Source organism: Nesoenas mayeri (assembly GCF_963082525.1).
Source record: "Nesoenas mayeri genome assembly, chromosome: 14".
NCBI lineage: Eukaryota > Metazoa > Chordata > Aves > Columbiformes > Columbidae > Nesoenas > Nesoenas mayeri.
In genome coordinates this window covers 11,035,875-11,049,189 of record NC_137556.1, presented here as the reverse complement: position 1 = coordinate 11,049,189, position 13,315 = coordinate 11,035,875, and the positions used below count along the sequence as shown (strand labels likewise).

The 13,315-nt window shown below is 38.2% G+C and overlaps 1 protein-coding gene across 2 annotated transcripts in view; it reads left to right on the top strand.

The window, feature by feature from the left end:
• RAPGEF6 (Rap guanine nucleotide exchange factor 6) overlaps positions 1-13,315 on the top strand; it is a 118,382-nt gene that overhangs the window by 73,364 nt on the left and 31,703 nt on the right. For both annotated transcript variants that reach the window (XM_080353038.1, XM_080353037.1), the window contains exons 8-15: positions 5,847-6,030; positions 6,858-6,994; positions 7,918-8,076; positions 8,633-8,785; positions 9,308-9,472; positions 10,193-10,300; positions 10,664-10,867; positions 11,556-11,664. In XM_080353038.1, coding sequence (XP_080209164.1) covers positions 5,847-6,030; positions 6,858-6,994; positions 7,918-8,076; positions 8,633-8,785; positions 9,308-9,472; positions 10,193-10,300; positions 10,664-10,867; positions 11,556-11,664 — 1,219 coding nt within the window. The remainder of the gene's footprint in view (positions 1-5,846; positions 6,031-6,857; positions 6,995-7,917; positions 8,077-8,632; positions 8,786-9,307; positions 9,473-10,192; positions 10,301-10,663; positions 10,868-11,555; positions 11,665-13,315) is intronic.

Here is a 13,315-nt window from a genome sequence, read left to right as displayed (position 1 = left end):
TCTTGTGTTTCAAATACCTTCCTTGATTATTTGTATTTATTGCTAATAACAGATGTTCTGTTCTGCAAACAAAAGCATGGTAATAAACGTGATCACTGCACTAATTGAGTGTAGAAATTCTAGTTTGCTTGCTTGAGAATAGCAGTTGTCTGAAATCCAGAGATAGCTTTAATTTCCTTACATACAGATAACATATGTAATAAATTACCTGTCACGTGTCAAATTGCAGAGGTAGTTTCCTGGGCTTTTTGTTCTGATTGATGAGGATCCTCATCTTGAGTTCCTCTTGATCTCTCTTTCAAGTTGAAGTCTGACTACAATACTGAGTATATGGCAACTGTTTAGCACGACATAGGTGTAACTTGATTTTAGACACCTCTTCCCTTGGGTACTGTTTCTATACACTGAACAGAGATTAGTGACGTATCTTATTTACAGCAAAGTATTGCCAGGTAACTTTAAAAATAATTCCCTAAGGAACTATTAATTTATTAATGTGAGCACTACTGCAGGTTTTCTATTAATTTTGAGCAGTGAGGACCCTTAAGGTGAGAATCTCCTTTTCTCTGACATTAGCCTGTCTGTTTTTGCATCCTGAAAGAACACGGACATCTGTAAATTTTGCTGACAATCCATGGGCAGTTGCGGTGATGTCCAATGCACGTTACCCTGTAGACTCATGTGAGGCCTTCAAAGACAATATTACAGCAATGTCATTAATCCTGAAAGATAGCGTTGGAGAATCAAGCATTTGATGAACTGTGGGTGAAGAAGAGATGGGCAACAGGCATGTCATGAGGGGAACAAAACCACGTCTTATCTTTTTAGTGAATTTTTTGTATCTTCTTCTCATATGCATAATGTGCAAATAGTAACCTGTCAAAAGCTGCTGGGTATTTTATGGGCTTTATGGCAGTAGCTGTAACAGTTCTGGTGAAGTCACGCAGTTGTAGGCGCATGGATAGATAATGTGTAATAGTGTCATAGTACAGTATTTTAACATAGCACTATATTGCAGTGATGCATCAATATAGACAGATTTTGAAATCTGAAGGAAAAAGAAAAGTGTTTCCCCCAATATTCATGGTGATATTATGAAGGCAGAGAATCTCTTTGAAATTGGTGTAATGAATCGACTCGGTAGCTGGAAGCATTTTTGGTACATTGAAATACGGTGCTCCAAGAAGGACTTGGAAAGTGCCACTTTGCTTTTGCAGTCAGCTTCATATCTATCACATACCAGATTCTCTAGGAGTATCATTAGAACCATAGAATCATTAATGTCAGCAGAGGAGAACATTTTTGAATAATTTTGATTAAAGTAGCCTTGAAATGACCTTTTGAATTAATGGTAGCTTAACATTAATTTTTACAGTAAGTAGTGCAAACGTGATTCCAGAATAGGAAAATATGATTAGGGTGGTAGAACCAAAGAATGAAACAAATTTTATTAAGATATTTGGAAAGGGTTTCCATTCATCTATGTACACTATATTAATCGATAGTGTTGAAATGAGGTTTCACATGTTCCAGCTGTTTCCCAGTCCAGGATGTTAAACAGGAAATGATGAACGTAAAGCTGAAGGTGAGATCAGCAGCAAAGGAGTCCTGCCCGCAAGCAGTGCCATGAAACATTGTGCTAAAACCCTTAGTCACTTGTAGAAACTTCTGAAAATAAATATACAAAGATAATTTTCACCCTTTTCCTGTACCATTACTGCTCCCTGTTGGAGCTTGCAGTCTTTATGTGGTAAAATGTCCAAATGTATGTATTGTAAAGTCCAGCTTGCTTAGAATACTGCAGAGAAGTTGTTTTCCTGTTGGACTGTCGACTTCTTTTTTTAATGTAGGGGGAAAAATATTCCCAACAATTTTTTGAAACAACTTCTTGAATTTGCTTGAAGTGGATTGATTTTTTATTTTCCTTTCCTTCAGTCTGCTTTGTACAGCATGCTTGTTTCAGAGCTATGGGGAGGCTGCGTGGTTATGTGTGCAGAGGTTGAAATGAGGGCTTATGAGTTCTGCAAACAGCTGCTGTGACCTGCCATAGGTGTCCTCAGGGAAAAATAATCCAACAGCTATTACAGAGAGAAAACACCTTTCCTTGCCCTTTCTCAGGCGGGCAGCGATGGTACCATCAGGAACCCAGAATGTATCTGACATAGGCGGGCAGGGTCTCGCTTCTGCGTAATGAGTTAGTTACCTGATAAGAAGCTTGCAGTGCGCATCTCTGTATGACCAACACTTTTGTATCTATTTTTTCTGATCTGTTTAGTTCTGTCCGTGATGGGCCTAAAGTTTTTTTCTCTCTTTTTTTCTTTTTTTAATCTTTCATTTATCCCTTTGGCAGCGTATGTTATTTGCGGGTAGAAACATCATTGCCCAGCAATAATTCCAATTGTGGTTAAGGTTGTGATATTAAAATGGATTATCTATAAAATATGCATCAGAGAGTAGATCTTGCTGAGGGTTTTTCTGTCAATTCTGAAGAAAGGCTTGGACATTTTTTCTGATAAAATTTACAGGAGAGAAGGGGAAGAAAACCAACTTGTTCTTAATAGCAGGTTGCATCAGGAGTCACAAGCACTAGAATACATTATCATATGGAGTTATTATGGCACAGAAAATCTTTTGCATGAGGCTTTTTTTTCTTCCTGTCACTGCCTGTTTCTGACATACATTGTAGTGGAATATACATATAATTATCACCAAAACTTTGCCAGGGCTAATTCTTACATCTTTGGCTTCCAAAGCAGAGACCAGTATACAGGACATCTCTGTGATCAACATTTGGCAAACACAGCTGAAACATGTAAATTGGCAAAATTTGCACTGCTGTATATAGAGTAATAATAGTATGATTTTAATATAGTAAATCTTGTGTCAGTAAGCTAGTGTTAACTTTCCAGATGATCTATGTGAGTCTGTTCCTGCTGCCTTCTCAGTAGATATTCTTGCCCTATAGACCCAATCCTGAAAATCCCGATTTGTGCCAGATCTGAGTATCGCAGCTTCTGGTTTCATTTTGCAAATTAGTAGTTCATAAATGCTTCCATTAAGAATGATTTTGATATTTGATAATGGAAGCAGCTGGAGCATCGTGATTGGGAAGAGCAGCTCCTTGTGCAGACAGCTTGACGAGCAAAACCCTCCTGTTCACCAGTGCTGCCTGACCTGCCCACGCATTGTCAACCAGATCCACATCAGCTTTGAAACACTATTTGAGGACCTTCTCTTACTGCATAGCTCAATCAAACTAGAATTTCTTTATCAAAAAAATAGATGATTTATTTATTGTCCTATATAGGATATACAAGGAAAATTTTAATCACTTTTCCGTAGAACCTATAGAATCAGTTTTGTTATCTTAGCTTGAGGTTATCAAATTTGGAATTAGTACTGTAGTCTCTCTGATTCTGCCTGGAAAAGTTGATATAAATTGTGGCTTTTTAGAGAAGAAATGCTAGAAAAGTCCTTGAATAAAATGCTGTATTGATCATGTGCCACTGAGACTCTCCAAGCACAATTTGCACTTGGGCTTAATTCCAAAACTGTTAATGTGAGCTACATAAGCCAATAAAGTGATGTAATATAAAACAGATTTAACCCTATATGTATTATTATCCTACTCTGAAAGAAATACTTACGTTAAATAATTTAAGCCTGATTTATTAGGCTCGCTGGCTAATTATTAAAATGAAGACCGGCTGAAGGGTCCAAGATTATATCTAAACCCCAGTATTTTTCTGTCTAGTGAAAGAAGGAAACGCTGCTCATCTCGAAGTGCTGGGGCTTGCATTAGCCCATCAACAGGGAGGTGTAGGAAGACAGAGACAGTGCAGTCTGCTGGGTTTAAATCACTTAAAATGAGTGTTGTCTTGTATGAGGTGAGGAAGGCAGGAGACCAGCATGGCTGAGCAAGGACCTTTTGGTCAAACTAAGGCACAAGAAGGAAATGCACAGAGTAGAACCAGGGCCATGTGTCCTGGGAGGAACATGGGGACACTGCCTGGACAGGTGGGGCTGGGACCGCTAAAGGATGGGGTTGGATTTGGCAAGGAATGTAAAGAATAACAAGAAGAGCTTCTACAGGTACATTGGTCATAAAAAGAGCATTAAAGAGAGCATCCTCCCCACCATAAATAAGACAGGAGAACTAGTGACATGGAGAAGGCTGAGGCACTCAGCAAGTTTTTTTGCATCAGTTTTCACTCGCGTTCACTCTTCCAACATCTCTCAAGTTCCTGAACCTCAAGGTGAGGACTGTGGGAACAAAGTCCTTGCCATGGGAAGAGAAGATCAGGTTTGAGACCACCTGAGGAACCTGAACATACACAAGTCCATGGGACCCAACAAGATGCACCATGGGGCCCTCGGGGCGTTGACTGGTGCAGTTGCCCATATCCAAAAGTCACAGCAGTCGAGAGAAGTTCCAGTTGCCTGGAAAAAAGGGAATAAGGCCCCGGGGAGACCTTTCAGTACTTACAGGGATCTCATAAGAAAGACTTTTTGCCAGGGCCTGTAGTGACAGGGCAAGGACAACAGTTTTAAACAGAAAATGGTAGGTTTAGCTTGGATATAAGGAAGAAATGTGTTAGACTGAGGGTGCTGAGACCACTGGAACAGGCTGCCCAGAGAAGCTCTGGCTGCCCCGTCACTGCAGGTGTTCAAAGCCAGGTTGGACAGGACCCCATCCTTGATTTTGGAGATCTTGTGAACCTGCAGAGCATTTGATGCATGAGTTTGTCATCAGTGTTTTTGTAAAATCTCAGGAATTTTTTTTAAAGCGAAAGTGAATTTTGTAAGTATCTTCGTTTAAAAAAATAAACTTGGTTTTCTGCAAGTCTCTATATAATTGCTTTATACTTCTCAGTGACATATTTTGTTCAAATTTTTGAGTTTGAACAGAAAAATGATGTGCATGCCGACTTAAACTGAAAAAAGGTGATTGAACAACTACTCTGTGGAAATTGAAAATTTGAAATTACTTTTTTTTCTTCCATCTGTCTGGAAAGTTATTTTCATGCAATTACATCATTTAAACTTTACATAAGGAATTATTGCAAATTATTCCTATGCGATTCTGCTTTTTGTTGCCAGCATTGCATTCTCCTTCACTGTTGCTTTATGTGTCTGCTCCATGTGGTGTCTATGTTGCCATCTATTGATGACAGTAGAAATGTCTCTACAGGCATTGGGTAACCAGTGTGTAACTGAATTATATTATTATTTTGTTAATAATACAGACTCTCATATGGTGAAAAAAACATTTTATTTACATGAATCAGCAAGAAAGAGTAAATGCTATAAAGTGAGAATCAGCTAATATGGGAAAGAATCCCGATACTTACCTCCTTCCTCCCACCCCAATTTATATATTCCACCTGACATACTTGCTCCATGCCAGGATTAAAATTCATGTTATAAAACCGAAATTAAAAGTGAGATCAAGGTGCTTTTATTTTAGCCACTCAACCTGCTTTGTTTTCCCCGTGTTACACGGGTAGTATTGATGGGTTTATATTGCCTGTAGTTTGTTGGGGTGTGGAAGGATATAAATACAGATAACAAATGTCCTAGTATGTTAATTTTGTTTTCAGAACTTGTGATCATAATTCCTGTAGCGTGATGTTGCTTTATGCCAATGGTAGTTATTTGTACCACCCTGTAACTGTAGATTTCAGGTAACATGTTTATTTCAGTGTTCAGAAAGAGAGCTGTTACAATATCTAGTTTGAATTGTTGGTCACAGAATTTCTTTTGTCATATTAACTACCTAAGGTAAGACCATAAATCATCAAACTGAAGATACTGAACTCTTTGTCTGATGGATGTTTGCTTTGTAGGCTACAGAAAGCGAGATGGGAGACGTTGATTTAACAGGCCTTCCAGAAGCCCCTGTAGACTCTGAAGATGAAGAAGAAGAAGAGGATGAAGATATTGACAGAACATCAGATCCACTTCTAGGGCGCGATGTTGTACGAGAGTGCCTTGAGAAAGAGCCTGCAGATAAAACTGATGATGATATTGGTGAGGAGGAAAAAAAAAAGATCTTTATGTAAAACTATGTCTTATAACTTCTCTAAGAGAAGCATGTCTGAAACTATTTAATGAATTATTGCTAAATGTATATCCTCATAATTATGACTACCTTCCAGAGATCACTTTGCTCTAGTGATACTGTTGATTGAATGATTTCTTCTCGTACTGAGACAGTAATTTTTCTGAGAAACTAAGTATTATACCGCCTTTGAGATGATGACGATGGTATTAGCATCATTGTATATAGTGATATAAGGGAGGGATAGGTAGCAAGGTACTTTTGACTCCCTGGAACTGTTGAATCAGTTATTAAATGTCAGAGAGAATGTACTATTACTGCAGTATAGATCTACATAATTGTAAAGTGGAAAACATTTATAATGAAAATAATTTACTGTGATGTTTAACTAGAAATTGGCATTAGTTTAATAGTAAAATTAATGTTATGCTGTCCTTCATATCACTTCTTTAAACACTGGAAAATCATTTCATGCTTCTATCAAGCTTATAATTACTGTACTGTAAGGGTATTTTTAAATTTTCTACGTGTTTGAAGCTGAAGTGCTTTTACACTCTAGCCAGATGGCTGCCTAGAGTCAGTCAGGGCACCGTCAGTGCTGTAGAGCCGAGTTCTGGTTGTCGGTGTCAGAATGCACACTGGGCTCATTTAGCCACAGGCACTAACGGGGATTGTAACACCACTGAGCAATTTTTCAATGAATTTAACTGAGATTGAATATACCTGTGGAGGGTAAGGTATCTAAGAAACCCTTGGGCCTTGCAGTATTCATAACAATGTTTCCTTTGTCTAACAGAGCAATTATTGGAATTTATGCATCAACTCCCTGCCTTTGCGAACATGACGATGTCTGTGAGACGAGAACTTTGCTCAGTGATGATATTTGAAGTAGTAGAGCAAGCAGGAGCCATCATACTTGAAGACGGTCAAGAAGTAAGTTACTGCTTACAACACAATTTGAGTGCCTTAGGCAGTAGGTGAGCAAGGGCATCTGAGGGCAAAGGGCGGAAAAAGCTGTTTTCCATATCCATAACTCTCCCACACCTGAAAGTCAGAGAGTTCTTCTCTCATCATATGCAAAATCCCCAAACCTTTGCCTGTGCCTTTGGGAGATTCTGCCTGTGTGCTGCTGTCTTGTTCAAGACTTCAACATGGCCATAAGCCAGCACTGAGGATGTTGTTATCAGGTAAGTGCTAACAGCTGGAGAAAATGTTTCAAAGATTATTTGTGGCATAGAAGAATGCATCATTTTCATTGGTAAAATAACTTTCTTTTAAATTTAAGTAGCTTTTAAAAATACTAACACGAAGAGGTATCCTTGCCCAAAAATGTAGGTATTATAACATAAATGTCTTAATTAGGAGCAGTTTCTTAACATATTCAGTGGGAGGAGACAGATGTTCACATTAGTCAGTGGTCATCTCTCTCTGTCCTTGGATCCAGACCTCTGGAACGGCCATAGCAGGTCATCCCTCCAAGAGGACCAGGCAGACTCTCGTCTCTGATAGTGACCAACCGGGTACCCAGGGGAAAAGTGTTTGTTCTGACTAAATGGTATAAATATATTGTAGCAATTAGCCCACTGATTTAAAAACGCAATCTATTAATCAGCATTCCTCCCTACTGAATTAGTTCTGACATGAATGAAGAACGCTGAAAAGCATTCTTGTTTTAGTCATCTTTATTGCTTGCCCTACAGTGCAGATTTTTAGTGAATTAAGTGTTGCAAAACTGTAGTGACAACAAACTGGAGACCACAAGAATAAGTCTTTACGATATAAGAGCATTGGAACAGCTTGTACAAGTTGTTGAATGAGCTTCACTTTTAAAATGTGTGGTTTTTTACTCCCTCTAGCTTGATTCTTGGTATGTTATTTTAAATGGCACGGTGGAAATCAGCTATCCTGATGGGAAGAGTGAGAGTCTCTGTATGGGAAATAGTTTTGGGATTACACCCTCTCTGGACAAACAGTACATGAATGGAGTGGTCAGAACCAAAGTAGATGACTGCCAGGTAAGATTACAATTCTATACAACTACCTTGTGTTTTTAAGCATCTAATAAAAGAAAATAGACTACTTTCATCTTAAGGCATGATCTTCATTCCACAAGCAGGAAAGAGGAGCTTGGTATGTTATGAGTCAAGGGCTCCAATGTTGAGTTAGTTGTACACTCTTTAGTAGCTGGGATTTATTTCACATCGCTGTTACATGAGAAATGGGAACTCATGCTTTGTGCTGCAGTGTGAGCAGAGTCCACCCGGTCACACTGTGCATGTGACTGACATGCAGAGAGAACAGATAAATAGAAAACATCCATTTCCACTTCTTACAGGCCTTGTCCTCTGTATATTTAGCCCATTTGAACAACTCTTTGGAGATGCAGAAAGATGACCAGTTCTATTTGTCTTCTATTTCTAACTTCATCTCTCGTGTAGCTGAGCAGAACGGAGTGGGGTTGGTATCAAATGCTGTGCTGTCATAATTCTGTCAAAACGCCCCGGAGCTGGGGATAGGGGATGCATTCATGTTTGGGATATTTATTAACAGTCCTGTGTTGTTTGGGAATAGTTTGTGTGTATAGCCCAGCAAGACTACTGGAGGATTCTGAACCACGTGGAAAAAAACACTCATAAAGTGGAGGAAGAAGGAGAAATTGTTATGGTGAAGGAGCACAGGGAGCTGGATCGCAGTGGAACCAGAAAAGGACACATAGTTATCAAGGTGAATTTCTTTCTTTGCTTTTCTTTAATAGATTAAACCTTTATTTACTAGTAAATAAATACAGTTATGGTTTGAATCTAGAACATATACTCAGTTTTGTCTGTCTCAGCTCAAAAATGATGGGAAGGAATTGATGCTATTATACAAGTTTACTTCCATCTCCTTTTTAATAAAGTTAGATGTCTTCAGCACATATATTAAGTTTTGTACTGGGAGCACCCTTTGTGCATCTTTATCTATTGACCTGTTATTTGTAATCTGGAAGAGGAACTTAAACTGTTGATTAAAAATAAAATTAAGGGAAATTATTAATTATTTTAGCTTGGTATTACCTATACAAAGCATTTGGGCTGAGAGAAGCATGAAGATTTAGTTTAAACACATTAGTGTGTTTTGTCCTGAGTTGCCCATAACTGAAATATGAAAAGGGAGTACACTGTTCACATGGTTTTCTGTTAAGATACTCTCTAGAGAGAAATAGTGATGAGATATACCAGTTATTTTTTGCATTTAATTTTTAAGGCAACACCTGAGCGACTCATCATGCACTTAATAGAAGAACATTCTATTGTGGATCCAACCTACATTGAAGATTTCCTTTTAACATACCGAACATTTCTAACAAGCCCCCTGGAAGTTGGAAATAAGCTCTTGGAATGGTTTACAGTGGACAGCCTCAGGGACAAGGTTGGTTTGAGTCTAAGAGATCAGTATTTCTGGTGAAATTGTCACCAAATTGATTCCTTTTTGTGTTGCTGATAAACTAGGATTATGCTCCAACTATTTTATATGAACTATTTTAAAGCAACATGTTTCACTAGTATCAAGAAAGGATTCTAGTGTGTTGTATGGGTATGGTGTCCTAAATCAGGTATGAGACTGCTTCTCTTCTGCAAAATGATAAATACTCCTTTCTATTTAATTTAAAGATGTAAATGCCAGTCCCTGAAATCCTTTTTCACCAGAAATGCAGGGAAATTGTGCTCATGATCTCCTGGGCATAGCATGTTTCTTTTCACAACAGTATTGTGCTTGTCTTCCATAATTTGCTACTGTAGAGCTTTTCAGTGTGTTGAGCGCATTTTGTTTGAGCAGCTTATTACAACCTCTGTACTGGAAACAAACTCTGCTCAAGACAGGTGCAGTTGATAAGAATGCATAAATAGAACCAGGTTCAACTCTATGTAGCTGTATGTACATACATATGAAGAGTGTTCAGAGTCTGGAATTCATATCCAGGTCCAATTTGTTTAAAATTGTGGCAGTAAAATTCTTAGCCAGCAGTTTTATGTGTTCGAACTTTGAGCTGAAGGAAACCCATCAGACTATCAAACCCTCCCTTTTTTTTTTCTGCTGATAGAAGAATCGTGGGTACTTTTATATATACCTAATTATTTTTTTTTACAGGTTACCAGAGTGGTCTTACTGTGGGTGAACAATCATTTCAATGACTTTGAAGGAGATCCTGCTATGACACGGTTTCTGGAAGAATTTGAAAAGAACTTGGAAGATGCGGTAGGAGCAAAAAAGAATGACTTCCGTACTTTCTAATGCTACTCGTTTTCATTTTCCAGTGTGTTACCAATGACTAAGACGTTTTAGTCTCTAAGTCTAACAGTCAATAGATGGCTTTTAACATGGATATATTTGTTCTTAAATATATATTTAGATATAAAGCCCATATAGAATAGTACATGTGGCGCTTGTTTATGTGGTTTTGCATGACTGCAAAAGAGACAAGGTTTATACAGTACGATTTCAATACATGGCATCCTAAGTCCTTTTGCTGGCACTTTGGTGTGTTTTTTTCACAGCTGCCTTTCCATTTCTGGTAGACAAAACATTTGGCTCCATTTTGTTGTGTCTTCTCTGTTACAGAAAATGAAAGGACATCTCCGATTGCTGAACATTGCCTGTGCTGCCAAAGCAAAATGGAGGCAAATTACCCTGCAGAAACCTTCTAGAGATTCACCATTGTTCTTCAGCCTCCTTGGAGGAAGCGACAAGGGTTTTGGTATTTTTGTAGAGACTGTGGAAGTGGGCAGTAAAGCCGCAGAAGCTGGACTCAAGCGTGGTGATCAGGTGAGAAGAACAAAGTTAATTTACAACGTCAGTCTCTTCTTTTATTTAAAAAAAAAATCTGATTCAACCAACTGTAGTGTTCCCAACAAAAAGAATGTGCTGTTTACTAAAAGCAAACAACCAACTAGTATTCTGCTATGAGTGGAACAGTTCAGCTTCAGTCTACATGTGTTAAATGGCTTTCTATTAAATAGTTTTCAAAATATTTCAGGTATTTAAATATTTCAAAAACGGAATGGGAGAAGAAACCAAACTGTGGTTATCTTAGGAAACTTTCTGAGTGGAGACATAGTTAAACTGAAGCTACCAGATTGCTTTATTGGATTAATTTCCCCCTGGTGTAAATCATCCCCCTGTAGTGAGGCTGGTGGAGCAATGACAGTTCACACCAGGTGAGAATCTGGCCTTTGATGCGATGTCAGGTCTGTGGTTCACAATCCACCATTCTTGATTCAGGTGCAGTTCCTAATTGCAAGAATGTCATATTATCACAGAAAGTAAACTGATTTAAAGCATTTGTCAGAGAGAAATGAAGGTACTGGCTTGTTCACAGCATGTAGCTTCACTGACATCATGAGAATATTTATTTTACAAGGATGATATGTTAACTTCTGGAAAGCTCTTACCTTTGTATTTGTAAACCTGTCGTAAACAGTTGTTCTTCTAATAATCCAATTTCCTCTTAAAGATAATGGAAGTAAACGGACAGAATTTTGAGAACATTACCTTTGTAAAAGCTCTGGAAATCTTGAGGAACAACACTCATCTCTCCATTACTGTAAAAACAAACATTTTTGGTGAGTAGACTTCATATATAACGTGTTGTATATGTGAAGAAAAACTCCAGTCTATCTGGCTATAGAAGTGCAACAAGATTCCACTTCCCGCCCCCGCCTCCCCCAAATCACTATAGGAGTGAGAAGTTGTGCAGAATTCCCCTCCTTGTGCCTCCATTTGGTCCGATAGGTTCTGGTGTGCCAAGGGCTGGGCGGCACGAAGCCAGCGCAGACAGCTCTTTCCTCCCCGAGAAACCCTCAAATGGCTGTTTAAGCGGCTTTAGTGTCCCTTCACGCGATATGGCTGAAACGGAGCCAAGGGACCTGGGCCAAATTGTTTCTGCCAAGAAACAGCAAAAACGTAAAACTGGGCTTTCATAAAACTTTTTATAATGGCTGAAAGAACGACAGGATAAATTGCCTTTGTATCTAAAAATGAAAAGGGGATGTAAAAAGCAGCGTGACATATAAATGTTGGCTTTTAATTGTCAATGTGAATATAAACACATAAATACCTCTTTAAAATCTCAGTCAAACCATCTGTTCTTTTTGGGTAATCCTGTTCAGGCAACAGAATAACCGTAGCTACAGCAAGACTGAGGCTGTACATGAGATAGTTTCTTCCCTGTAGTCAGATCTGAGACCTTCTGATGGGTCCTTTTTGGCTTCCTCCAGTTAGCTGCCCTTGTTCACTATTGATTTTCTTTTCAATTATTATGTTCTGTTTAGCACCATGCAAGTAAAAATTTCCAAGGTTCTGCTTATTAGCGTAATTCCAAAAAAGCATAAAACAACCATGTAGCCGGTGGTCCCGACTAATGTGAAATGACATAAAGCATAACTGTAACTGAGACAGTGATGGATTGTTCATTTGTATTATAAACGTAAGCAACATACTTTAATGAGTAGATTCTAATCTCTTCCTGCTAGCTGATACGTTTTTAAGGTGATTTCTCTGATAAATGTTAATGAATTCATGTCTTGAAGCTTTTTTCAACAGTCATACTTATTATCCTGTCTTTTAGAGTGCTAAGTGCCTGGTGCTGACAATGAGCAATTCCTGTTCTTATATTTGAATCCATAATGCGAGGCTTCTAACCTTAAATTTTATTACATAATAGAAATATGCCATTTGACAGGGACTTCCTATACAGAAGGTCCTGGTTGCCTTGCTCACAGCGACAATCTGAGTAATTTGCTCTGTAAAGTTCTGCCTTCTCCCAGTATTGCCATGTTTTTGATAGAAAATACGGTAATTCTGACTTGAGTGATTTAAAAATATTTTAAAATATTTTAAAAATATGTTTAAAAAATAATCTGTATTGAATAAGTTTGAACCATTTGTTTTCACCTTTTATATTTTTCCATGAAATTATATCTTTGGGAGTGCCAGTGTTGGTAATGGACTGGCTTAGTTTGATAAATGCAATAGGAAATTTCATGCAGCTTCTGTTCAGTAGTGTTACTAAAAGCAAACAAAGTCAGGTTTGGAAAATATCAGTCTGTCTTCCAGTTATTCTTGAGAAAACATCTGTAATTCATTACCTAAAAGATGCAGACAAAAAAGTCAAATACCTAGAGCTGATGGCCATGAACACAGTGTTTCGTTATTATCTATCCGGTAAGGGTAGACTAGGTCTATTAAATTTGCTGTGATACGTGCTAATTCTGC